At 37.5% G+C, this 27,569-nt stretch overlaps 1 protein-coding gene across 1 annotated transcript in view; it reads left to right on the forward strand.

The window, feature by feature from the left end:
- The window catches only part of LOC104459486 (TBC1 domain family member 12-like), a 30,377-nt gene extending 3,620 nt beyond the window's left edge, over positions 1-26,757 (forward strand). The window contains exons 3-14 of the mRNA XM_010075294.1: positions 5,193-5,249; positions 11,616-11,731; positions 13,629-13,711; positions 15,326-15,443; positions 15,799-15,905; positions 16,554-16,634; positions 20,044-20,138; positions 20,863-20,934; positions 22,873-23,001; positions 23,298-23,407; positions 25,337-25,595; positions 25,819-26,757. Coding sequence (XP_010073596.1) covers positions 5,193-5,249; positions 11,616-11,731; positions 13,629-13,711; positions 15,326-15,443; positions 15,799-15,905; positions 16,554-16,634; positions 20,044-20,138; positions 20,863-20,934; positions 22,873-23,001; positions 23,298-23,407; positions 25,337-25,595; positions 25,819-25,887 — 1,296 coding nt within the window. The 3' untranslated portion in view covers positions 25,888-26,757. The remainder of the gene's footprint in view (positions 1-5,192; positions 5,250-11,615; positions 11,732-13,628; positions 13,712-15,325; positions 15,444-15,798; positions 15,906-16,553; positions 16,635-20,043; positions 20,139-20,862; positions 20,935-22,872; positions 23,002-23,297; positions 23,408-25,336; positions 25,596-25,818) is intronic.
- Positions 26,758-27,569: the final 812 nt, after the last annotated feature.

Raw genomic sequence — 27,569 nt, forward strand, 5'->3', positions numbered from 1 at the left:
ACTCTGCGTACAGTTAGATCTACAATACCTGAGAAAATTTAAATTGAGAGGTGATCCTAATGTTGCCATATTAAACATGTCAAATGTCTTACATGTGTGTTTAAAATTTACAGTATAGCTCCTTCTGCATATGCCTTTGAAGAAAAGCCAGTGGTTTCTTTTCTCAAAAATGTTGAAATTCACTAAGCTGGTGATGGGTTAGAATGAATATAGGCACACTTGGTTATTGAAGATCAGTGGAAAATAGTATCTTCACTGTTTCAATGGCTGACTGAAGTCCCTAGATTAGAACCCTCACTATGCAGGATATGGGAGTAAAAAGAATATAGGCAAGAATGCAGTGAGGAGGGCTTTAAGAAGTTGATAGCAATATGATTAAAGTTCAGTATGTTCTGTTCATAAGTAATTCTGTGAACCTGGCAGAATACTTCATAATCCTACATGGAGTGTCTCTACAATCTTTCACATTGGCTTTCTAAATTCAAGTCAAGGGATCAAGTGTGATCTGAAACATAAACCCTGTATTTTTTCCCAATTTTTTTAGACATCTATGGTCAGAATAAGGGCTACTCACCATTGAACGGCTTTTGTAAAAGGAGCTTCTAGGTGTAAGACTGTGCAAGCAGAATGGGCTTAAGCTGTAGGCAAGCTGCCTGTGAGTTTTTGGCAACAAATCTTGCTGCTCCTGAACAGCTATGGCATTTGCCGTGGTTGAACACAAAGTTCTGTGACTTTACTGATGCCAGTGGCCAGCTTTGGGAGGGTGCAAATAAACCCTTGATTAAGGGAACTCAGTAATGGGTCAGCATCCTTCAGATGAAGGGTGAGATCTTAAGAAGTACTTTTGCAGGAAACAACTCACGACAGGAGAAACTTCATAATTAATAGAAGGAGGAAGACTTTTGGGTAAGGTAATCCTTACATCAAAGCATTCTGGCAATATTGTGAAGCTTAAAAGACTTTCCTACTAGTAAAACAAGAGAAAAATTGCATCGTTGTAGATCTATAGTCAAAAGGATGATAAAGCTCACATGCCCTGTTTCCATCCTGGCTGATTGAAGCCTCATGTGTTGTCTTTGTTTGGTAAGGATGATGTAGTAAATTGATAATTACATTTAAATGAATGCTTGTGGCTCCCAGTCACTGTCTATCAGCTAGACATTGCTATGTATGCTTCTGCAGAGAAGTCAGATAGTGATTGTGATATCTTGAATAACTTCCAAGAGAAGCTGGAAACTTAATTTAGAATACTGTTTCAGACATTTTTCAGACAATGATGCTAGCCAGCTCTGCCTCTAGAGACTGTCTAATGAGTATTACTGTAAATAATTTCTTTGCAAGTTTCTTAGCATATGTAGAAGAAGATAAATATTTTTGTCAAAAAGCAGCCCACAGGGTTTAACTGGCTGGGGAGATGGCGAAGTCCCCTGCAGCTGTGCTGCCATCAGCATGCTTTGGGCGAGATGCTCCAGCTCAAACTGGGTCAGAGGTTGGAAGTTCTTGGCAGCTGCATCTCCCCACTCACAGCTGCTGGCACACTCGGTTCTCCTTGGATTTAGAGCTGCCCAAGCAGGATGTGACTGAGGCCAACTCTTTTGCTGGACATCTCCCTCCTCTCTCCTTCCTTCACTGTTTTTTTTAAAAAGGGAAAATAGCAATTTTTTAGGCCTGCAAATGTCAAATGTGTTTGATGGTTTGTGCAAGTGTGCCTTTTTACATGAACTACAGCTAATAAAACTGGCAATTATAAATATATGGTCATTAGTGATTAGTCTGGTAAATTTTTTTTGGTCTGTACAGAAATCTGCTTTAAATTAGACTGCTGAAATATTTTAATATAGAAGCATTTAAAGCAGAAACCGACCTGTGGGCTGATGTCTAACATTTTGGTGTGTATTGACTGAAGAGTAAGTTCTGCTTAAAATTGCAAGCCCAACTTCATTTTTATGTGCTTACTGTTAAAGAAAAGAGCTTTTAATCTATGGTCAGAATGGTTCTGGATATGAAGTAATTAAGTTTAGCTCTTGCTTTTTATTAAAACAGTCCTGAATACTTTGTTTAAAGCAGCATGGTGACTTTTTCCGAAGATGTCCAAATTAAGTAATTTCAAAAATATGGAAATACACATTGCAAGATAAAGAAATGTAAAACATACACCAAATTCACTTTATCAGCAGTTTTAACAAAGTACTGTCAGTGACAGCCTTACATAAGAGGTGGTGGGGGGGAAAGCTTATTTTCTGTTTAAATCTGACACACCACGAAAAGCTTGCAGTGATTCAGAAATTGTAGCTTATTCAGAAGTGAAGTAAAGCAATCTTTTCCCAAAGCTGTCACCTTGTGTACAAAATGGACGGTGTTAATTTTAGACAGTCCTTTAAATACTAACTCTGACTGGGTCACTGTCCTACAAGTAGCCTCTGAAAAATATTATTCTGGGTGGCTCTTAAATCTTAGAAAATAAAAATACTGTACTTGAGGGCTAAAAAGAAGTGTCTTCACTTGCATATTTTTCTTATGTCATTGTCTCCAGTCTGAAGACTGAATCGGCACAACTCCCATCGTTTCCTAGGGACAATATTTGTCGGCGGTTTCTCTTCAGAGGAACAGATGCATTTTGAATCTGTTTTCATGTGACTCTGACCTTCTAACTTGCAATATTAACTCTTCCCTCCAATCTTTGTTGTTTCAGTTTGACAATGCATGAAGCTCCTAATGCTTAAAAAGTGTATGTATATGTTTGTCAACAAGTCTAAGGATTTGAATATCTGAAAGAAGTAGGTAAGTAGGTTGGCTTGTCTTGCACTACTGCTGGAGAGAAGAGAAAGGCAAGACTTCTGCCTGTTTAGCAGAGGGAGGTAGAAATAAATACATTGTTAACAAACTGCCTTGAAAGCAGGACAGACAATAAATGGGGGTATTGCAAGGGACAGGTAACACCTGAATAACAATTTGCCTACTAGCAGCAGTGAGAAGGTTGTGATGGTTTTCTTTGTACACACTGCAGAGGTCAGATTCTCAAGAAATGTCCGTCATCTTTCTGGAGTCACACATGTAGTCAGTAAAATGCTGTGCTAGGGGTAAAATGAAGTGTTACGTTGAAGTCTTTGAAAGACGTTCCCCAGCACTGTAGAGTTTTGCAATGATTATCTTGTCAGTAAAATGGAAATGAGACTGTTAGGACCTCAGTAAGATGAACAACTCTCCTTCTGTTTGCATAAGGGATGTAGAATACAGTTCAGCTCCTAGTACCGGTGCTTATTCAGCTGCTGTGAAAAGGAAAACTTGTCAAGAACTTCTCATGATGTTGGTGCTACGTTGGTGGCACAAATGTATCTTCAGGGGAGTACTCGAGAGTGAGCAGGGGACTGATTGAAAATACTATAGAGGTGTTGGCTCTGCTGATGTGAATTCTTCTGATTGCTGCTTATTAAAAAAAAAAGTATTTGAGGTCAGCTATGTGGAGTGTTGAAGCAAACGTTCTCTTCCTAAAGCTTGAAAAAGAAAGCATAAGCATTGTTTGTATTTTCATTTCTGTCCTTGGAAGTTTCTGGGTTTTGGGAAAACAAGGAATATAGAAACAATCTATATAGAACTTCTTTTACTTTGATTTGGCGTGACACTACTTTTTTTGTTTGTTTTGTTCTTCTGGATCCTCTTTTTGGTGGGATGCTTCCGTCTCTGTTGGGGCTTTGAATTTTTTTAGCAAAGGATGACACAGAGGATAATTGTGTTTTTCTCTCTTAAGAGGTGAGCTTTTGCAGGCTAAGCAGACTTACGCTGGTGAGCTTGAGGTGCTGCAATAGCAAAATCATTATCTAGGCAGGCTATATCGAATTCCAAAAGGATGGGATTTGGCAAAAAGATTCAGATAGTAGATACTGTCTTTTAAGGACTTTTATGAAGTAGAGTTTATTTATTTATTTTTTTAATATAAGCCTTATACTTCTAAGACTGGCATGGTACTTCAGTACTGAAAAGGAGAAAATAGTCTGGCCATGGAGAAGGAAGCCTTTAAAACACTTAGTCTGGGGTACGCATGATACAAGAACGGTGCTGGTATGTTCAGCAGTAGTGTTGAAGGCATGATAAAAAGCTTATTTTCCTTTTTCTGGGTGCTGTAATCCGGTGCTTAAAAGCAATGTCTGTGTCTTTCCCCTCTCTGTGCCCCTGTCTTTAAGCTTGGCTTTTCCATTAGAAAACTGTCTTTGATTTTTGAGTGGAACTGTGCAGAGCTGTGGTTGTACAGGGTCTCCTGTAGTCAGGCATGCTTTTGCCTGATTGCCTTGCCACAGTGTGGTATGAGGGCATTCAGATTGCTGCTTGGTATCTAACTTTTTATTTCAGTGAGTGTTTCAAAGCCTTACAGATGTATCTTAGTTATCACCAGTAAGGTAGAGGTGTACTCCACTTCTGAGATTTCAGTTTAGAAATACTAATTATAACTGGCAAGGGGGAAGCTGGGGCACTTAAAGGCCTGCTCGAAGTCACTGCTATTTAATGACATTTTCTACCTTCTCACGTTAAATAGAAAAACTCAAACACTTAATGTGGAAGTTCTGTTTGAAAGTTACCCTAGTATTTTGTTATGCTTATCCAAGTCCAATTGTGTTTCTTTTCCCTTTCTCCACAGTGCAACTACTACCCTCAAGTATTCATTTTAAGCTTTAAAACTAGCTTATAGGTAAAGATCTAGTTGGGTGTGAGATGCAGTCTAAGATGAGCGCAGTGAGATTCATTCTTCAGAGCAAACAGTTTCTGTTTTCTTGTGTCAGCCTATAGACATAGTTTTGTTTTTTTTAACAGCATATCTTCCAAGGCTAGTGTTTAAGTATAAATTTTATGGGTGATGTGGACTAGGGAGAGACAATATATTGGGGAATCCCACTCTTTTGACTTGAGAAGTATCATGGAAAAAATCTCCCTTCGGGCAAAGGTACTGACTGTAGAAAATATAAAACTACAATTAAAACAGAAAAATAGTCCAATGGATGTCTGTGCACACCTTGCACAGGTGGGAAGTCTTTGTATATTCTTGAGGGCTGGAGAAGAAGGAGGAACAGCCACATTTGTGTTTCTTCAAACACAGAGTATAAATACTCTACATGTGAATTTAAATTTTGGCTTGCATGCTGCTATATTGTAATGGTCTTTTCCTACATTTATTCCTTTGCTTCTGTTTTTCTCATTAGGATGACAGTTCTGGCAGTCTTGCATCAATATCTACTCTCAGTCTATTAAACACAGGGGTATGAAATTTAATATATATTTTTTCTAGTTGTATTCAATGCCTTGCATGGGACTATGTAGCACTCATCAAAATAGAACAAACATCACATTTTCACAGTAGCATGAATATTTTATGACACTAACCATCAACTCATTAGGTACCATTAGTAAAACAAACAAACTTTGCACATGAATCTCAACTTAAAGTGATAGAGTATTATTGTTTATTATTGGAACATAAACTTTGCACATGAATCTCAAAGTGATAGAGTATTATTGTTTATTATTGTTTATATTGCATGTTTTTGAATAGCAGGAAATAGGTAATGCTATAGCTTGACAGTGATTTACTTGCTGTGTTTGCTGTGCCTCCTTGCCTAATGGTAAAAGTTGTTAAAAGGCTTAATTTCTAATATTCTTGAACACTGTGTGTCAGCTTGGAAAACTGATAGCCCAGAATATTCTTTCGCTGTCATTAAGTCACATAAGCTATTAACAATGGTGCTTCAGAACTCCAGATGCTTTTAATCACTATTTCCAATATGAAATTGGAAACCAAGAAGAGTGTAGCTATTGAAACTTTTGTTGTATGCTGTTATGTCTTTGCTGTGACTGGTGTCCTTCTGTAATTGGTCCAATGCACGTACTTGTTACTTTGAAAACTTATGTAATCCCACACCCAGTATCTAACAGGAATGGTGCAAGTTAGCTTTTTAGTTCTGTGGATCTGTTACTCTGGCTTTGTGAAATAAAGTAGTAATGTAACTGCTGGTTGATACATGATGCCGATGGTTCATGTTGCATTGTCCAGCCACTCTCAGCTCTTCCTTATTGGGCCCAAAGCCCATGGCTTCATGCTCTTTCATAAACAACAAAAGATGAAACTTGATACAACTTATTAAGTATCTAATTGAGGAAAAAAAATTAAACAAATAATTGAAGATGGATGGCATTACATTGGAAGGTTGAGTTTCCAAAGTGTCTGTTTACTTGTTCTCTTCTACTATGTGAAGATTAGTATTTTTCCCTCCTTCAATATTGGTTCTCCCTGTATAGCCTGCAAGTTAGGAAAGAATGACCTGATAGCATCTGGTATTCTTAGTTCTGGGAAAATGTCTAGCTTATGACTCACTGAATTTTTCAGTGACATCTACTTTTGCTGTGAGCAGTTGTTTGTTTTTAATCACCTTATAGCCACTTCTAGCTCAGCGATTTTAACATTTAACCTGGGGGAGAGATGTGATGACACAGAAGGGAATCCTTATGCATTAGCAGAAATTCTTAGTTTCGTTAAGGTGAGTGCCCTCCTAAGTGATTCTATTAATGCCTCCATTCTTGGATGATCAACCCTGCTTGAAATGAAGGGAAATAATCTTTCTGATTATATTTCTAGTTAGCTGTACTACATTGTGAAAATGATCATATAGCTGTTTTTAGAGGCCCACCTGTTCCATTGAGTCCTGTGTGTGTAGAAGGGAGAGAGGTTTAAAACCATTTGCAGAGTATATCGCAATCCATACTGTCTCCTCAACAGAGGTCATGGTTGCTTGAGTAAAACCTGTTCCAGTATCAGGCTTAGAATTTTGGGGGAGGAAAGCATGTTAAAAGAAACTGTCATACACAGAGTAAGTGCTTTGTTTCATTGATTAGTATGCCTTGGCATCTACTTTAGAGGCAATCCTTAAGACAGTGAAGTTAATTCAGTGTTGTCTATCACGTCACTTTCTCCTTCAGCATATGTAAAACATAACGGGATCTGTGGTGCTTAATCTCTATAATTGGTACTTTCAGGACTGTGAGGACTCTCACAATCCGTGTAATCCAAGGTTTTTATCGTTCATTTCCAGGAGTTCACCTTTTGTTGTTGGATCCTAAATAGATCAAAACTTATCCCAGCAAGATGCATGTTAAATTTCATGGTCAATATTTATTCCTTTAAAGCTCTATAGTTTGGACACTGCAGATGCAAGTTTGTCTTCTGAAACTGAATCGTTATGTGTATGCTTAGTTGAACACTTTATCCCCACGAGCATATCCTACTTACGGCCAACTAATGCTTTTGGAATGCTGCAATGCAGCTGCTTTTCCTTTCTGTAAGTTAGATTACTTAGATGGTGGAAGAAACAGCTATGGGCAATTATGTGTATGTTACACAGTGCAATCCAGTACTGTTTAGAGATATCTAAAATAGCTCTAAATGGTCTAGCCGTCCTATGTGGTTTTTCAGAGGCAGGATGAAAGAAACTTCAGTTTCATATATTTTCCATGTAGATATCAAAAAGGGGCAGGCAATGAAGACGTGTGCAGGTTTATTATTTTTCTTTCATTTAAAACACCAGCTGCTTTTGTCTTTTTTAGAGAAGATACAGTTTGGGATATCTTTATTTTCTTAAGCACAAAGGCAGCCAGCCCCATTTATCTGTTAGTTTTCTGTAGGTTAATAGGCTTATTTATATTTCTGTAGGAATAAATACAGGAAATACAAGTCCCTCTGCATATCAAAGGGCTCTTAAGTATTGTCACAATGTTTTTGAGGAAAAAAAAACCATGCTTTTAGCTGGCTAACAGGTTTATGAGGCAGTTGATGAGAGGATGCAGTTCCAGCCTTAATAAGGAGATAACTATTCATACTTTGTATTAAAGCTGAGATTTGGTTTTCTTTTGTCTCTTTTGGGTTTGTGAAATATTCTGTAACATCTAATAAACACCGGGTATGCTGCAATAAAAGTTTTTTTAACAACATTCCCATAACTACTAAAACAATGTGTGATGCCTCCAGTTTTGTTTTTTTTTTTAAGATAAACAGGTCTTAACGTAGTCTTGAATCTTAGCTGCCAACTGTTCTATCCTCTGGTATATGCCCTGCATGTTAAGCATTTGACAAGACATTTGACTTTACATTGTATTTTTACCTTGTTATGGAAGAGTAGTTAAGGTTAAGGCTGTTGGATTCTTTACGTCTAGTCCTACAAAATATTCCAGAGAAGTTGGGTATCGTAGTTGCATGAGCTAGTGAGTTCCATGCATGTCTGATGGTTCTGGGAGCTAATCTTCAGATGAGTTTCCTAGAGCAGAGGCTTCTTGAGGAAGAGACATCTTCCATTGGGAAGTTCTGATACTTTGGAATGTATTTTGTTTTGGGGAATGTGCAGCCATGACAATTTGAGCTTGAAGCTATTTTGGTCTCTTCTTTGGCTCTTTCTAGTAATGCTTACAGTTTTCCTTCTCTGTGCATGTGTTTTGTTTTGTTTTTTTCTTGCAAAAACCAACTGTTAGCATACTTTAGAAACACAGTTGGGCGTTGAGTTCTGCCTTTTGTGGAAATCCCTGTTGAAGAAAATAATGTATCAGTTCTTAACATGTACGATAGCCAGAAGCACTAGCACCATTCAAATGTGTTGCTTGTAATAAAAAGGTGAGAGTGGCTTCATTTCTTATATCCATCTTACAATGCTTTTTTTATTTAACTTGCATACAAATTAGGTACACAGGAGTGTTGAAAAGGTTGGTACCATTTGAGCTTGCTCATCTCTGACCACTAAATGAACTTGATTTTGTGGCTTCTTTTACAAAGTACTGAAAAGTGTGAAAGTACATCAGAACTTCTACCAAGAATATGAGAGATGACATTGCCTGGATGCTGACCTCTTCGTGCTATTACAAGATGCATTCCTAACTTAGTATGTTGGGGTAGTCTGAGGTATCAAGCATGGCAGGACTGCCTATAATGTCTCTGTGGTTTTAGGTGGAATGAAATAATTTTAGGCGTAAGAAAACATATATTCATTCATACAGTGAATGCTGGTTTTCTGTTCTTTTTTCATGCTTGTGTGAATTAGAACAGAACTCTACCAATCCTGTATGTCCAGATGTTCAAGATACTTGTTTGAATGTGACAAATGGTGTTGGGTGCATATTATTTTCAGTCAGAAGTTGTCTTGGGAATTACCCCTTCAGGAGAGGAATGTGTTCTAGGAAATTTGTGTAACTACTGTTCTTGGCCAGAGACTTAGAAATATATAGAACTAAGTTGTATTTAAGAACAGTTGGCTGGTAACTTTTTAAGCTATTGTGTTTAGAAAGAACTTATGGTTGTAGTGTGAATGTATGCGTAGATGATGGTAGCAAAAAGTTGCTTGCTCTGTTTTTCTTTACAAGTTGTGTATTTGGGCTTGTCTTGAAAACAGAAGAGCAACAGAGCTTCTTCTCTAATTGAAATAAGTTTGTGCCTGTCTTTCCATGGTGCTAACAAAACGAGTTATTTGGTATGCTGCCATGGGGCAGAGTGTGATACAGTGGTTAAAGGGTGAATAGCTGGAAGGGTAGCTGAAGATTTCTGGGGGGGAACACTTCAAAAGATACTGAGAATGTTTCAAAACCATTCTTTGGCTTGCTTTGTGGAGGTGCAATCACCTTTTCTCATCAGTTAAACTATTCTGACTTTTCTGACTCCCACAAACTAGAAAAAGAAAAGGGCAAGAAGACTAGAGATCTGAAAAGTGTAGTGGCGTATAATGCATATGGCCATACCACTGTGAACACACCTAATCTCCTCAGACCTCTGACGCTAAGAGACTGGGTCTGGCTAGTACTTTGGAATACTGGGTGATGTAGCCTCTGCCTAGCAAGAGTAGAGTCTGTTCATGATGATATTGAAAATCTGCCTGGATGAGGTCCTGCACAACCTGCTATAGTTGACCTTGCTTTGAGCAGGGAGGCTGGACTAGATCTCCAGAGGCTCCTTCCAACCTTGATGTTTCTCTGGTAACTTCTTCTTGAGATGAGTTTACTACAACTTCCTTGAAATTATACTTTCTTGGATCACTTCATGTATTATGCCCAATGTGAAAGAATATGTTAGAGAGCATTAAAATGGATAGAGTAAGGAGGCTGTTGAGCAGAAAGCTTTAAGCTGCCTTAGTGTTGGGCAAACAATTTGTGCCTTCTCTGGAAATCTGAGGTTGTGTTGTCATGTTTGTAAGAGGTCTTTTCCCATTTAACTTTATGGACTTCAACTGTGTACTGAACTTTTAAACTATGTAGTAGCTTTAAAGTTGTCAGCTCTGTTACTACAATGCTACCAGTGAACACTGTGCGAAGACCTCTGTTTCTCCCTGGTAGAACTCATGTGTTCAGGAAGCTGTGTATTAGGTGCGAGATTCATTTGGGAGCACTTTCTAAAGAAGATTGTTATGTTTGATTGGGAAGATACATAACCTACTTAGTTTTTATTTTTGGTGACTTAAGCATAAGATATTTTGGTTAATCTGAGACTGAATTTACTTACACAATTATGAAAGCGACAGTGTACAATAACAAACTGTCTTCAGATAAAAAAAGCTTGTAGAAGTTAGAGCTCATTAGGCTGTGCTTAAGAATAGAACTGTGTGATTGTGAAAGTACATTACTAAAGTAACTTAAATTTCCTCTGTTAGTATTCTGTGTTTGAATTCCAGCATGTGGAAGACTTTTAGAGAAACTAGCATTTAGCGTTTGTGCTTAAGGGGAGTGTGAACCCACAAGCTAACTTGGTTTGGAAATAAGTTGAAAGTCTTCTCACAATAACCTTTTAAGATTTGCTGGATCATGAGTTTCCCATAACTTGGCAGAAATTTTGTACTTACAGAGGATAATGTGAGATTTGAGGTTTTCATCTGTCTCTGTCTAGCCCTTTTCCTGAATAAAGACTGTTTCATATTTCTGTTTGTTGATGTGCTCTATGGAAAAAGGAATGGGATTCTTCTTTCTCAGAACCTTCTGTATACTAAAGGCTCTTAAATATTTCTAAGTAGATTGCATGTTTTAACCTCTAAGAAATTATATGAAACAGACTTACTATACTGTTACTGAGTATAGTGTAGGTGGTTCTTGATAATGTGGCTTTGATGGACTTGCTTAAAGGCACCAGAAATATGAGGGGTACCAGATCTTAAGGGCAGATAAAATCAAAAGGAAATAAATGGGAAGAGACACATATTCTTGGTTAGTGGTTTTGTTGTTTTTGTTTATGGTGGGTGTTCTTTTTCTGTCAGCTTCACAGATTACTTAAATATACTTGTGCACTAATTAGTTTGGGAAGATTATGCAGATTTCCGAACTGTAACGGATCCTTGGATGCTCAGTAGTAATACTGAACTAGAATAGATCAAAGATTAAGTTGATAAAAGAAACTGCTTTCTCATTTGTCTTTACTTGCAGTCCTGGAAAGCTGTACTGTCTTGCTATAAATAATTTCAACTTGTAATGGTAGCTCCTTGCTGTCTTAAATTATTTAATATTATATATTTAAACATTTTTTATTAAGTGTTTAAAAAGTAGTATTATGTTTACCAATTAGAAGTGAGGCTGAAAGTTGAAATGTAATTTTTATCAATAATGTTGTTTAGGAATATGAAGCACGGACAGGAAGAATGTATAAACCTCCACCCCCATCAGCAAGACGTAAAAATATTGAATTTGAACCACTTTCAACTACTGCTTTGATTCTTGAGGATCGACCAGCGTAAGTACGATTCTGCTGTGGAACTGATTATGACTGGATTTGTTAGATATGCTTCTGAGAGCTGAACTTCACAAGGCTTACATGAGAGTGTCATTGGATTATTCCATCCCAGATAAGAGCCTAACAAATACCTCCAGAAGAACCTTTAAGTATATTATAGTCTATATGAGGAATTTTTTCTTGCTGTAATGGGGCCACCAGTCTTATCTTCAGGAAAATTCCTGAAGACTTTTATGGATTTCTTCCCTACCATCTCAGTGTGCACTCTCTTCTCCTTCCCCCATTCTGGAAACTTAATTTCCTAGACCAGTTGGGAAGACTTAACAGTGGCAGTTGTCACTTCAGCAAACCTGGACTTGGCTTACCAGAAGTGTCTTTTAAAAATCAGAAAAAAATTCTATGTAGGTAACAGCAGGAAAAAAATGCCTTTGGAAAACAAGAAATACCTTCCTGTCACAAATGCTGAATGCTGTTTTTGTATCTGGCAACTACAGTTAAATGCTTTGTTGGTACCAAGATGACAGTGTTCACTGAAACTGTTCCTTGCCCCTGTTCCAGTTGCATTTTCGTGGCTCCTTAAAGTTTCAGCTGAAGGCAAGGAAACAGGAAACAAATATGCAACAAAAAACTATATTAAGTGCAAATAAGAATAGTAATGAAAAATGGATAATAATTTGGTCAGTATTTTCATCTATACCATCCTCAGCCATTTGAAGGAAAGAGGAGGACATGCTACCTAGTAACACATGCTGCAAGGAAAGCAAAAGGAACAAAGCTTTCAGGTTGCACCTTGAGAAGGCTTGTGATGGCACTGTTAAATGTTTGCACTTATCAATTTCAATTCGGAAAATAGAAGTAGAATGTTTCCTTCGAGATTCTCTCTAACAGTATGTAAGCTCATTCAATGCTAAGACAGAAATATCCTGAATGGAGGTACAGGTTCATATGATAATTTTTTGTAAATGCATTATTTCTTTTACTGTATGGTGGAGAGTAAGATACGCAGTAGCTGGTTTGCTGATGCTTTTCTGTACTTTAAAAAGATCATGATTGCAAAGTAACATAAGTATGTTTTTACAAATGACACTTGTTTCAAGTTGGAGTGCTATCTTGAGTGTGTAATGTGTTCCCACATCTGATACTTGAAAATATATTCTGCTCTCACTTCCACTGGAAATATTAATAAAGTGATCTTTTCTGCTTGTATAAGAGGAGGTGGAAAACTTTTTTTTGGCATATTAAAATAACGGAACTGTCTTCTGTTTATTTTGAACCAGTGTAGACTAGAGATTGGGTAAGGGACTGAGACCAAACATTGTGTTCTGGTTTGTTTTGGAGTGAGTCAGCTTGGTCAAAAGGAAGTGTGAGTTTGTCAATTAGAGTATCACTATGCAGCCAAAACCCAAACACATTTTAAGCTGGTGAACCTGTAGTTCTGCAGCAAGCTTCCTTAGCTTTAGCTGTGACATAAATGTGGATCTATCCTTTCTTGCTTTGGTAAACCTATCTTCTCTTGTGGGATAACCTTTACCTTTTATTGAAAATATGTCATCATAGATTTCATATGAACAAATGGAGTATCAATATGCAGCTATATTTAATGATTAAAATATGCATGTGGAGAAATATCAGTATTTCCCTTTTGTCACTTCATGCAAACTTAATTTGAGCATCATTCCAGATGTTCAGCAAATCTTAACTCTCCTTTGGGGGAAGTTATGGAAGAACTAATAAACAGAAGCAGTAAACATCTGGTAGCCCTCTACTCCTGTTACTGAAACACTGGCAGTGTGGCAACCCCAAAGCTCGTATTAGAGAGAGGCCAAATTAAAACCTGCTTTGAGATGGTTCAGAAAGTCATTTGTGTGTATTGAATTCAGGAACAACTTGTTTTCAGAAATCTTCCTGCCAAATCAGTGGAGGAGGCTTTACGTCATCGACAAGAATACGATGAAATGGTGGCAGAGGCAAAAAAGCGAGGTATGTTAACTACTGACAATAACTATAATTCTGTTTAACTGCACAGCAGTAATAATTTCTGGCATGTAGGTTAGTAGGTACAGGAAAGAATAACCTTGTTTAACATGTAGATTATTCTCTGGTACGTATGTGCACACAGTTTAAAAGGGAACTCAGTTATCAAATTATTTTCTTATTCCACCACAATGAACATACCTAGGTTCAGAAGTCAGTTTAACCTTTTCTTTAAATTTTAAGTAGAAACTTGATTTTTTTTTTTTAAACTACTTGTGCAATGTGATCAGCAAGAAACTCTCTGGGTACTTGGACTCTTTTTTTCAAGCTGGGCTGCTGCAGTTGCCTCTGAGAGCCCAAGTATAATAAAGCTGACTGCTTAAAGATCTGTTTTTTCAGGAATTTGAGATAAATTCCAATGTGAAGATATGAAAACTTTGGTTTTCTTTGCAGCCAGCTGTACCTGTGTGAGCCTTCCCAATCCCATTAGATATGTTTTATTTAAAAAACAGATCTGTAGCATCTAGTACTGTCAGTCTATGAATAGCTGCTGAAAGGACTTCTGTAGTCTCGTGCCTAGTATTCAAGGAATAAGCTAATTTAAGAGTCTGTGGTGCATGTTTTGCTTGGGCTGTTGCCAGAGGTATAAGCTTCTGAACTGATTGAGCCGCTATGGATCTGTGTCAGCTTACACTGAAAGATGCAATAAGAAATCCAAGGCGTTTGACAACTCATTTCACTCCTCTTGTGTGCATCTTGTAAGGTGTCATGTGTGGTCCATATTCTCTAATTCCATCTTTGGAAAGCCAGCCACGTGTCGTGTTTTAATATACATGCCCTAGTATTCATTAAATTAACTATTGCTACACATAGAAAGCTTCAGTAAAAACTTAGTGAAGCTGCCCAGCCCTATCAGTTTACCAGAGATGGCATGCTTACTCCATTGATATGTCTAATGCATGCAGAAGTAGATGATGTCTTGCAATTTCATGGTAGTTCTTAGTGGTGTCAAGATAGCATTGCTCTACCCTTCTTTTAGCCTTTCTAATAAGAGGGGTCTATAAATGATCCTTTTTTTAGCAGAAGGCAGAATACTCTCTTTTTCAACCCTGTGGCTTTGTCTCAGATCTCTTTCCAGAAAAGAAAATACATAATCTTTATAGTTGAAAGTTTCAGTAAAATCCGAGTAATTTTTAAATGGCTGCAGCGCTGCACTTTTGAATAATAACTTTATTTATAATTATTGCTGATTAGTCTAAATAAATAAGGTTTTGGAAGAACGTGATGTGAAATTCATTACAGGAAAAACAGTGCTGATGAAGTGCTTACTTTTAGTCATTCTGTGTACTGCAGAAAAGAGTGCTCTGACTTTTCTAGACAGATTTTTACTTGTCTAAATTGCTCTGTATTTGAGTAACTCAAAGATGGCTTACATTAAAAAAAATTTCCTCAGAAATATACCTACAGTCAACAGAAAGTAGTACCAGCTAGCTCATGCGCAATGGTAATTTACCTTTGATCTCTTTTAGACATCATCTAAATAATTAGATAATACCTGAATTATTTACCTAATAATTTATATACACTAATACAGAATTATTAACATGTTGTGCTTAACAGAAATTAAAGAAGCACATAAAAGGAAAAAAATAATGAGAGAGCGTTTCAAGCAAGAAGAGAATATTGCTAGTGCTATGGTGATTTGGGTCAATGAAATACTACCTAACTGGGAAGGCATGTAAGTAAAGCTCTGTTCTGTAAATGAGGCAAGGCTGGCTTGTTTCTCCTCTGGAAACCCATACCTTGTTTTCCTTTTCCTTTCTGTTTTGTCAAGAAGTCAGTTCGTGTTGCCATGATATAGTGAGAGGTCATTACAGAGCAACATGAGATATGCTTCCTTGGAGCTTAATATTTTGTGGTTTTTTTTAAATGGGGTTTTAGCATAAGCAGAGATCCTTGAATATTGAATATTTGGGAAATGGTTTATTATTTTGCTTGTAAGTTGCCCAGTGATTTTTAGAAAACAAGATGTGCAATATGTGCCTTTCTTCCTTTTTTTTTTTCCCCCCCCACCCCCTACTTCTGTATCCTAGGCGTGCTACCCGAAGAGTTCGAGAGCTGTGGTGGCAGGGATTACCCCCAAGTGTACGTGGGAAGGTTTGGAGTCTAGCTGTGGGAAACGAATTAAATATCACTCCTGGTATGCCTTAACAGATCACATTTTAATGCAAAATTAGCTTGCCTATTTTCAAAGAAAAATGTAAACTTTTCATAAAAAAATATAAATTAGGGTATGTTTCCTTTTTGAAGAACTATTTCATAACCTTAGGAACAGGTGTTTTTTACAATTAGACATCATAGCCTGGTAAATTATGGAAACAATGTTCAAAACCTGCTTACAAAAAAAAATTAGTCTTGTAAGAGTTAAGGTGGTGGTCTTGCCCCAAAAATAGTTATGTTTAAAACTGAGAATTTGTAGTTTTGCTTTCTTAAGTGGGTGGAAAGGGGAATTGCTTTACTTCATAACTAATGACTTTGATGAACTGGAAGTGTTCTAACCCATTCACAAAAATAAAATTTTGAAGTATTTAAAACAGGATTTCTTCCCTCTTGTAATTTGCATGTTCACCACAGAAGAAAGCATAATACAGTGCAAACACTCTGTAGTGGTACTCCCAGTGGTTAGTGGTAATCATCTAATAGATTCTCCCCCTACCCCCAGTGGTTAAGATGAAACCAAGCAACAAAACCAAAGCCAAGAATACTTAGTGTGCTTTTGTTTTGCATGGGTGCTTTTCTTATTTATCTCATCCTTTTTTGTTGTTGCTTTTATTTTGTTTTCTTGTAGAACTGTATGAAATCTTCTTGTCAAGAGCTAAGGAACGATGGAGAAGCTTCAGTGAGACAAGTTCTGAGAATGACATAGAAGGTGAGATCTCCTGAATGCTAGACAGTCTCCTGTTCACTTTTACAAACCCAGGAAGTCTCACAAGTTCATCTGCAATTGCAATAATTAGGAATACATGTCACATTCCCTACTTAAATGTTTGTTTTCTTATGACAAGTCAGTGAGTGATGGGCTTAAGAGTATTTACTGTATTGATAAAAGATGCATTAAATACTGCATGTGCTAGTTCACTTTCAAATTTATGTGTTTTCTTCTGAATTCCTGAAATACCAGGAGTAAGCTCTCGTGAAAATTTTAGGTGAAATACAAAAAGAAGAAATGGGAATCTAAGTTGCAGGAGTACTGTTGCTTACTTGGGATTAGATGGTTCTCATGTTAGTCCTTCTTCCACACTTTTGGGAAAGAAAAAATATTATTCTATATGTGTTTGATTGTGGAACTGAGAGGTGAAGAATGTGTAACATTATGCATTTTGGATCCCACTTGGGTTTCCTTGACTGCCCAGATTGCCTTTCCTTCCTAATCTTCTAAGTGGGGATTTTATCACACTTGTATGTATAATGGAGTCTTATCACTGGCATATTGCTGTCTCGTGGGGTTCTTTCTGTTAAAAAAGCATCAGTGATGTTTTTAATGGTGGATATATGCTTGTTATAGACATTAAGTCCTTGTGCTGTTAACAGTTGCCTTTTAAATGCTGTCATATGATACTGTCAGTACCAGCTGCTATGAAATAACTATTTTTTTGAGTTGGTTTTTTTTTTTTTTTTTTTTCTTTTCGGAGGGGAAAGGAAATGGCATTGTAATGCAATAAGTATTTTTTGTTTGCACTTGCCATATCCAGTCCTGACTAACTGGCTACTTTGACTGTAAATTATTTGGGTCTTCCTTGCCCATATGCATATCCTTGGAGAATACATTTGAAATGCGTCTTGGTTTGTGGGGTGGCTGTTTGTTTGTTCTTTTGTTGTGGGGGTCTGGGCTGAGCATGGGGGGAGGCTTCAGTAATCTGTTTATTTTTGAAAGGTAGTAGTTCTGGATGGGAATGAAAGGGGAAAGGGTCCAGTTTGATTGTGTCAGATGTTCTGGGAAGTGTAGTAATATGGGAAGACTTGGAGTAATAGGATTTTAATCTCTGGTTGAAAAACAAGCCAGCCTACTGTGCTTAGTACTAATCTTTGGTAGCAAAATCTGGAAGATCAATTATTTTAGCCTCATTTAACATATTAGAGTAGTTCTGAGGGTTTTTCCTGTTCAAAATCTCTAACACTTTATTTTGGTAAATACGATTAAAGCATGAAAAGGATCTTTCTGTGTCTTCAAGACATTAATTAAAAGATGTGTTATCTGTCAGATCTCTTCAAAAGACCCCCAGCAAATCTTCTTTTGGAGTTGAACTGGATTTCCTGTGTAAATCCAGAGTTTCTTTTGCTCTGTACTGTAGATTGTAATCTTCCTTGGGAATACTCTAACTGGATAAAAATGGAGCTCAACATGAGCTGGCGTTGTGCGCTTGCAGCCCAGAAAGCCAACTGTATCCTGGGCTGCATCAAAAGAAGCACTAGCAGCAGGTCGAAGGAGGTGATTCTCCCCCTCTGCTCTGCTCTTGTGAGACCTCACCTGAAGTACTGTGTTCAGCTCTGGGGCCCCAACATGAAAAAAGACCTGGACCGCCGAGTCCAGAGGAGAGCCATGAAGCACTTTGAGGACAGGCTGAAAGAGCTGGGGTTGTTCAGCCTGGAGAAGAGAAGGCTCCGAGGAGACCCGATAGCAGCCTACCAGTACCTAAAGGGGGTACAGGAGGGATGGGGAGGCACTCTTTATCAGGGAGTGTAGTGATAGGACAAGGGGTTATGGTTATAAGCTGAAAGAGGGTGGATTTAGACTAGAAGAAGATTTAGACTAGTAGATTTAGACTGGGAAGAAGTTTTTCACTGTGAGGGTGGTGAGACACTGGAACAGATTGCCCAGGGAAGCTGTGGATGCCCCGTCCCCGGAAGCGTTCAAGGCCAGGCTGGATGAGGCTTTGAGCAACCTGGTCTAGTGGAGGGTGTCCCTGCCCATGGCAGGGGGGTTGGAACGTGATGATCTTTAAGGTCCTTTCCAACCCTAACCATCCTATGATTCTGTGATACTGTCCCAGATGAAATGATCCCAAATTATCCAATATCTCTTCCTTTTGAAAGAGACAGGAGGGATTAAGCAGTAGTTCTTGAACTTTTTTCTAGATTGTGTATGTTCTTTCTCTGTAATAATAGTTGCCTTCTTTCTCCCAAATTCCTCTAACACAGCCTGCAGCAGTTCCACTCCTGAATGCATCTATCAGAGTTTTAGGAGGACTGGAAGAAAATACTGCTTTCCAGGCTTCAGCAGAGCATGTTCTGTTTAGGCTACTAATGAAATTCTGCCATCTTCCACTTCCTAGATGGCTCTTGACTGGTTTAAGCCCTCTGGAGGAGCCTTTTCTCAAGTGCCACATATATATGTTCCTTCTCGCTATCACTAGTATTTGCATCATGTCCCCATGTAGAGGATAGGATAGAGATAACTCTAGGGCCAGCTGAATTTCTTCTGGAGGTTCTTGAGTGAATGCTGCCTTCTTTGCTGCCATTTGAAGAATGCCTGTCATAAGGATGCAAAAAGATCCGAGTCAAATGAGAGCTAAGGAGAGCTCAGAAGTAATGTAACTTCTGCAGATCGTAACTGTTTGGTCAATTCTGGAAACTTCAGTGAAGTTTTGCTGTGTATATTTTAGTTACTTTCAGTAAAAGTGGGACATGAGAAAAGCATGACTTCAAAAGTAACATGCTTGACTTTGCAGGTGAAGAAGTACTGGCTTCTTGTAATAATGATGTAATTCATCCTTGTTTTCCTTTAGTGTACATACTGTATTTCAATGCTGCTTGTTGAAATGAGCCACTAAACAAGCCAGTTAGGAGCTAAAAATTTGAAAAGTAGGATCACACTGGGTCATGTTTAGAACAAGAGCACTGCTCTCGCTCTAGGCTCTTGCACAGACTCAGTAACTGAAGTCACAGTAGAAGATAAAGAAAACAGGGTTTTGAGGACTGGGCTGGGCAAAGTTCAAATTCTAGTGAATGCAGGGCCAGTCTGGACCTGGATAGAATGTTACACAGAAGTAAGAGGTAACCTGTTGGTTTTAAGTCTGAATGGTATAGAGGTGTATGACTTGAAAAAGAGTGAGTAGACGGGTAGTAATTACTGATAGCTTCCCTCACTTTTTGGAGTTGATGTCATATACCAGGTATCAATGGACAGTTTTAGTTCTTGAAGTTACAGCAATGTAGAAGTGCACTCCAAGAATTAGAACTAGGTAACTTTTTTTCCCTAATCATGTGCCTATGGCAGTTTTATTCTGAATGTGCAGAATTTATCTATCTGTTTTAATGAGCATTGGTTTTGCTTGCAGATGCAGGTGCATCTGTTGCTGATCGTGAGGCCAGTCTGGAGCTAATTAAGTTGGATATATCACGCACATTTCCATCCCTGTATATTTTCCAGAAGGTGAGATTTCTGTAACTTCAGTTATGACAACTTTAAACTTCCAAATAGTTTTACATGGAAAGAAACCTATCTGGCTACATATGGAGTAGTTTTTAAAAGTTATTTGTATAAAACGAGAAAAGCAAAAATAGTTATTTTCTACATACAACAGCAAATAGTAATATTTTTTTAATAAGAATAAAGTAGGGACACTTAACAGTGGACTGTAAGACTCTTTCTCCTGGAAAAATTGCATGTGGTTCCTGTTACTATTTATAAAGTTAATGTGGAAAAATGAGAATATTCTCATTGCTTCTACAGAAATCTTCATGCGTAATAGTACAGATTTTCAGGCTTTATGATTTTTATATAGATATATGCATACACAAGTCTATTAAATAGCATGCACTACTGTAATACAGTAGCTTGTGCTACTAAGAATTAAAACATCCACTGTCTCTGAAAAGGAAAAACCAACCCTGGATGTGTACCAGATAGCCTTATTTTCCACTATATACTGATTTCCACTGAATTACTTCATAGGATTGTTGGTCTCTTCCTTTAACGTCTCAAAAGCATACATAAAAGCTTAGTGTAAAAACTGGTGTTATTCTAAATGTGAACAGAGCAATAATTCACTGGCTCACTCACATCTTAAAATACTGGCTTCTTACCTTCCTGTATTGATAAGTGATTTTGAAAAAAACCTTTTTTCTTTTCCCCCTCCTTTCTCCCCTTGTATTAGGGTGGTCCTTACCATGATCTCCTGCATAGTGTTTTAGGAGCATATACATGTTACAGACCAGATGTGGGATATGTAAGTATATGCTGTAAAAGGTTTATAACATGGTAAATAAGCTCAAGATGTCATGTATTAGAGTGTATTTAATAAGTAGATTATCTAAACTTTATGCTACTAGCACATAAAAAAAGAATTCAACTTTGGCACTTAGTCATTTATTTCATAGCAGTTACAACGATGGTAATTCTTAGAGATATTTAAATATCCATGTAAAATGTACTGAATGTCAAGGATGAGTATATGTCTGGCTTGCATGAAAAATTTTAAATGGATTTGTTCACAAGGCATTATAGTTCTGACAGACCCCACAGTTATCTACAGAAAAAAACAAAATGCTAGCGGACTTCCAGTGAGTACCTAGCTTGTTCTGACCTAGTGTTGCTCCCACTGTTGCCATTTCCGTAGTGATGCTCTCTGCTTTACTGCCATACATCCTAAAATCCAGAAAACTCCTTATTGGTGTCTTGTTATAAAAGATTAATTGCCCATATGAGTTCAGTGAAGAGAAGATTGTTTGCAGTAAACACAACTGTGTTTAAAACAAAACAAAAACCAACCAAACTAAAAGCCATAGAAAAACCTGTCAAAAACCCCACAAACCAACCAGCCAAACCTAACATCACTCTGAATGGTGTCAGTTTACAGGAGCACTTAAATAACAAACAGATGCTTTTTTCTCTCCCTCTTTTTTCATTCTTTGTTCCTGGGGGTGGCTAGGAACACCTTTCACAAGCTCCAGTCGCTTCTAGGCTAAAAAGAACTTGAAGAGTTTTAAGTCTGATCCATGCAACAAACCATTATTTAGCACATGGTGTGCTTCCTTCTGTAAGTCAGACATGCTTGGGTCTCTGCATCAGTATCCAACTGGCTTTTCACGTTCAAATGTTTTTAGCCCTGAATTCTGTCACCTGTGACCTCATTTTTGGAGATCCTCCCATACTCTTTAAGTGAGATTACAAACTCTGCAGATTCTGAGATTGCATGTTCCTAGGGTGGAGTTATAAAAGGCAAACAACAAGTAATTTTTTCATGGCTGGGTCTTCTCTTTTTCATTTGGAAAAGAGAATACAACAGTCACAGGTAGCCTGGATATTTCTGATCAAATATTTTTTTAATGTTAATATGGCATTAAATTTAATGTAATCTTATTTCCACACCCAACTATCCCACAAAAAGGAAAGCCGCTGGACTGTTTTTGATGCATATCAATACTTTTCTCCCTACTTGATTAAAATACTGAGTGCATTTTTTTTAAGTGAGGAGCAGGCAGCATAAATGCCTGGAAACAGCAGAATAATTATTGCTGTTGAAATTGGTAAAACTTTTTAGTATAATGAGTATTCAGATCATCAGTTAAGAACTATAAGAATAATGCTCTTCACTTTTATTGGAGGCTAAAGTGTTTTTGAGAGAGTAATCACAGAAAAATGTAAACTTTCATTGTTGCTAACCACTTAAAAGTAATTTTATGTATGTGAACAAATAATGTTTGGCCAGTGGAAAGATACGTCTTGACTGTTCTGCAAGAGCATTTTGTCTCAGTTCCAACATATCTGTCTGTGTCTAAACTGTCCCATATGAGTTTTTTTCTCCATGTCTGCTTTTCCCATAGCTTAACAATTAATTTAAGGCCAAGTTTTCTCTCATGAGCACTGTGTCCAGCCTGTGTGGTTTTAACTTACTTGCATTCCAAGTCCTGAGGACTTGTGATGATGAGACCTCCCAGAACTTCCATCAAGCACCTAAATCCAGACATCTGAAGAAACACTGTCTTGCTGAAATCAAATTGACTACATGTATAAAAATTATTTATCTGTATTGTTTCTGTTCATCTGGAAATGTTATACAATGGTATTTGATATATTGTGGACTGTAAATATTTGCGTTTCCAAAGATAAAAGGTGTGCTTGAATCTACTTACCTATATTTGCCTGATGTTTTTCCCACTTGAAGGTACAAGGGATGTCCTTCATTGCTGCTGTGCTCATTCTCAATCTGGAAGAGGCAGATGCTTTCATTGCCTTTGCTAACCTCCTAAACAAGCCATGCCAGCTGGCCTTTTTCCGTGTGGATCACAGCATGGTATGCATAGTTTTCTGGTTTTGAACCATAACATTCTTCTGAGTTGAAACATAGTTGATTTATTGAATAATGGAGAACTCTAACCTGTGGTTACAAAATTGAGAATACCAGATACGAATCCACAGAACACATTCTACTGTTTTGGTTTTTCCTCTAGAAGCACTTGACTGTTGTACTCATCCTAAGAAGTCACATTGTGCTATACTGACATCCTCAATTCTTGGTGGGGTTTGTGTTATTTTACAACTAAACATTCTGTTGATGACTACTTACGAGGTGCTTTACTGTCTCTACAGATGTTGAAGTACTTCGCAGCCTTTGAAGTATTCTTTGAAGAAAATCTTCCCAAATTGTTTCTTCATTTCAAATCATACAGTCTTACTCCAGACATATATTTGATAGACTGGTGAGTCGAACATAGGAAACCTAACCTTATAACTGTTGGAACACTTTTCCGTTATGCTACAGGTTTTTCAGCACCAGAAATACAGTATAAAGCCAGCATTCAGTTAGGTGTTTATGTACCTCAGCTTCCTAGCGCTTGTGAAATCGTGGTGAACTGTTTTGTGCAACCGCAGTTCCTTTGGCAGGATTCAAACTTTGTCATTTGGGGTTAGGAGTGACATCTATTCAGATAGAAAACAAGACACGCAGGACTCCTGTGTGTCTCATTTTCTTGTTGCTGCAGCTAAGAGTCATCTATATGTAACATAAGTAGGGGAAAGGACACTTCTACACCATAGTTGTCTTGCAACTGGTTGTAAGTGACTTCATGAACATGAGCAGCTACTGAAGAAAGTATGAGTATAGGAATACAGACTTTAAAGCAGAAGTAGGATGAAATTTAGGACCTGGTTTGGGAGGGGATAAACTTGAAAATACAGTGGATGTTTTGAAGTAATGAATGTTGTAAAGCAGAGTGTCCCAAACTACATTATGTACCTGTAAAGGAAGGCAGTAATGCAAGCATCCTTGAAGTGTGTGTAGTGCTGCCAAACACGGAATGTCTATTCAAAGCTGTGCTTCATAGAGGATTATTATATGGGTTAGAAGTTTCTAATAGAGTACATTAAATTGAGTAGAATTAAATAATATAAAAATGTTATGTCATCTGAGTACTTGGGAATGAAGAAACTTCAGCTACAAGATGCAGCTTATCAGTAAGAAGTCTCAGCAGGAGTAGGTTATACGACAGCAGCATTGGCTCAGGAGTGTGCTGCAGTCTTGAGAGTTTAGGCAGATCAAGAGGGATATATATATATATATGTATGTTGTGGAAATGGTGCTGCTGTACAAAGTTCTAGAATGTTCTACTTCTGATTACCTGTGAGACATAAAGATTGTTCTTCCTGCACATGTTTAAGAAACGTGTAGATGTGGTGCTTAGGGACATGGTTTAGTGAGTTAGGTGGTGTTGGGTTGGGCTTGATGATCCTTGAGGTCTTTCCAACCTTAGTGATTCTATGATTCTATGATTCTATGTTCCAAAGTTGGCCATGGAATAGAGAGAGCTCCTCTGATAAAGGGAGAGTAGAAGAGGTTATGGTAGTCTTAGATACAGAGTGTTCTGAGGTTCCTGAGCCACTTTGCAATAGGAATAATGGAGAAACAGAACACAGTGCTTTGCATCAAAGAAACCACTACAAATTTGTGGGAGGAGTTCTACAGTATAGTATGTACAACAGACTGAACTCGGTGCCCATGTATAATGCACGTTTTCTAAAAATAAACTTTGCAATAAGAAATGCAATCAGTCTTCCCAGTAAGAATCGAAGTGTCTTTAGATTTTGTTGATTTTTAACATGAGTAGAAATTCAAGATGTATCACACATATAGTTACTGAATTCTCATTAGTACATTAGTGGGATGTAGTCTTCTATTATTTGTGGCCTTAGATTTAGTCTAGAAAACAAATGATGAACAGAGCTGTTAAACTGTATGGCTTAAATAATGGGAAGAGTTAAGTTACACAGTTTGTGTAACTGGTGTTACATATGTATGTACACACGATGTTTGTTTCTTAAGCTCTTATTTGTATATTATACCATGTTTGACTATAAAGATGTTTGTAACCTCTCTAGCCAGAGCTTCTAAAGGAGGCGTCTTTCAAATGGAGGATTTTCTGTAGCATAAAGAGAGATGAGTTTCAGAGTAGGAGTTCTGACTTCAAAAACCAGAGACTTGCGGATCTTTGAAATATAGGAAAAGTAAGAACATATGAAATAACTTGTCATCTGTTCAGTCTCAGCTAATGTAACTGAGATTTAAAGGAGGTTGTATTTTCATCTTTCTGAAATAGGTTAGTTATAACTGTGTCTTTTTTTCTCAACTGTAGGATTTTTACACTCTACAGCAAGTCATTACCACTTGATCTGGCCTGTCGTGTCTGGGACGTTTTCTGTAGAGATGGAGAAGAATTTTTGTTTAGGACAGGGTTAGGAATCCTTCGGTTATATGAAGATATTCTCCTACAGATGGACTTTATTCATATAGCACAGTTTCTAACAAAACTTCCAGACGACATTACATCAGAAAAGCTTTTTAGTTGTATTGCAGCTATTCAGATGCAGAATAGTAACAAAAAATGGGCACAGGTGAGTTTCTTTGATATTTATATCAAAACAGACATGTCAGCACATGAGTAGATGGGGCATTTCTCTTAATGACTACTTTGTGCTGCATGTCTGACTTCTGAGCAATGGGCACTTCCTTTCTAGTGCCTCATTCTAGAAATTAATCACCATGCTAATATTGTGGTGGTTAATATTGATCTTTTATAAGACTGGCTTTTTTAGTATTTATTAAATATTTTTCCAGGTGTTTGCATCACTGATGAAGGACAACAAAGAAGGGGACAAGAACCATAGCCCAGCACTGAAAAGCTAATCATCATAATGTTGAGGTCAATTGAAAATGTGGAAAACCACTTGATGACAAAGAAGTTTTCACATCACTTCTATGTGGAAAAGCACTATAGAAAATGTGAAAATGAGATGGAAAAATGACACAGCTCTCAGTGGAGTAATGAACTGATGAAATCTTCAACCTTTTGCCAGTATTAGCTTTTGTCGTGGGAAGATTTGTTTTCACACAGAATACTAAAACCTATGAAACTGAGAAGTGGGGGAGTTCATATTTAATACTTTAAAAGAATCAGCTCAATGCAATAAACATTTGTAATAACTTCTGTTGGTACTTTAAAAAAAATTTTAAGGCATAACTTTTTTTACGAATACCACAAAGGCACTTTTTTGAGGGGATGAGGGAAATGCTAAATCTTAGGGCCCCAAAACTGCTATCCAAACCAAATGCTTTGGTACAAATATTACCTCCAAAATTAACCATTTGAAAGTACTGAGGACCAAATAAGGTTGTTTGGTATGTTTATGTGCAAGATGGTTAAAATTTGGGAAGCGACATTGTCTTGGTGTGTTTTTTAAGTTGCAGCTTCATTCTTCAGTTGGGGCAAATGTAATTTAACTCAGGAAATGTGGAAGTATTGCGCCCAAACCTGTTAGAGCAAAAATATCTGAATTCTAAACAGGGGTAAGATCAAGGCTATTGTTTTTGTCGCATACAGCTTTCAAAGTGAGTGATGTTAAGCATTTGTTTTGGTGCATTGGTCGTGCAGCTTCTTAAAAATGGAGTGGGTATTCTGTGAAAGGGTTTTGCCACCAGAAGTTTTACTTTGAGCCATTTCCAACTAAGAAGTACTTGTATGCAATTGTGAACACTAGAAACTGTGACAAAGCTATCTGCAGACTTTGTGTTGTCAAAGGAGCTGCCACTTTGGAATAATGCAGACACAGAATTGGTTTTGAAACTCTTTTATTAGTGTGCAATACTGAAATCCAAAAAGCATCTGATTTAGTGAGTGATACTTAGTTCTTTAACATCTTTTAACTGTGAGACATAAGGTCATATGTATGTGTCACAGCAGATACTGTCAAGTATTTCCTGTTCTTGAAGATGCTGTACAACAACTTGTGACTGTAGGGGATGGAAATTTAAAATGGATAGCACTGCAGGTGCAGAACACTTGCACTCTCCTGGTCCATTTTTACTAATATTTAATGTAAATAAATTCCTTACATGTGGGTTTTTGTAACTGGTCCCTCTGTGGAAATCAAGTCAAAATTACTATTATGTATTCTTAAGTGCAGGAGGCTTCCCGTTGTCTGGTGTTTAAAAGCAGAGTCTACATAATTGGGGTAAAGATTTAGTGTGGTGTAACTTACATTGCTATCTGGTTTCAAAACTACATATATACTACTCCTAACATTACAATTTGAAATTTAAATGTCAGACTTTTCTTAACTTATGTATTCACTACTTTAACTGGATCCGATTTGTCTTATATTTTTGTGTTATCTTGTACAGTTTTCTTACTTTTCAACTATAAATCTGTATATAACTGTGTAAATAGAAGGATCAAGCCTTCCTTTAAGACCACTAGTACCAATTCCTGTGTAAATAAAACTCACACCATAACTGTTGTGCTGCTTTTCCATTCCTGGGGCCGGCGGTGCGCTGCGGGGGCGGAGCTTGGGCTGGGGCCGGGGCGCGGC

Source organism: Pterocles gutturalis, unplaced genomic scaffold, assembly GCF_000699245.1.
Source record: "Pterocles gutturalis isolate BGI_N339 unplaced genomic scaffold, ASM69924v1 scaffold17297, whole genome shotgun sequence".
NCBI classification, from domain to species: domain Eukaryota; kingdom Metazoa; phylum Chordata; class Aves; order Pterocliformes; family Pteroclidae; genus Pterocles; species Pterocles gutturalis.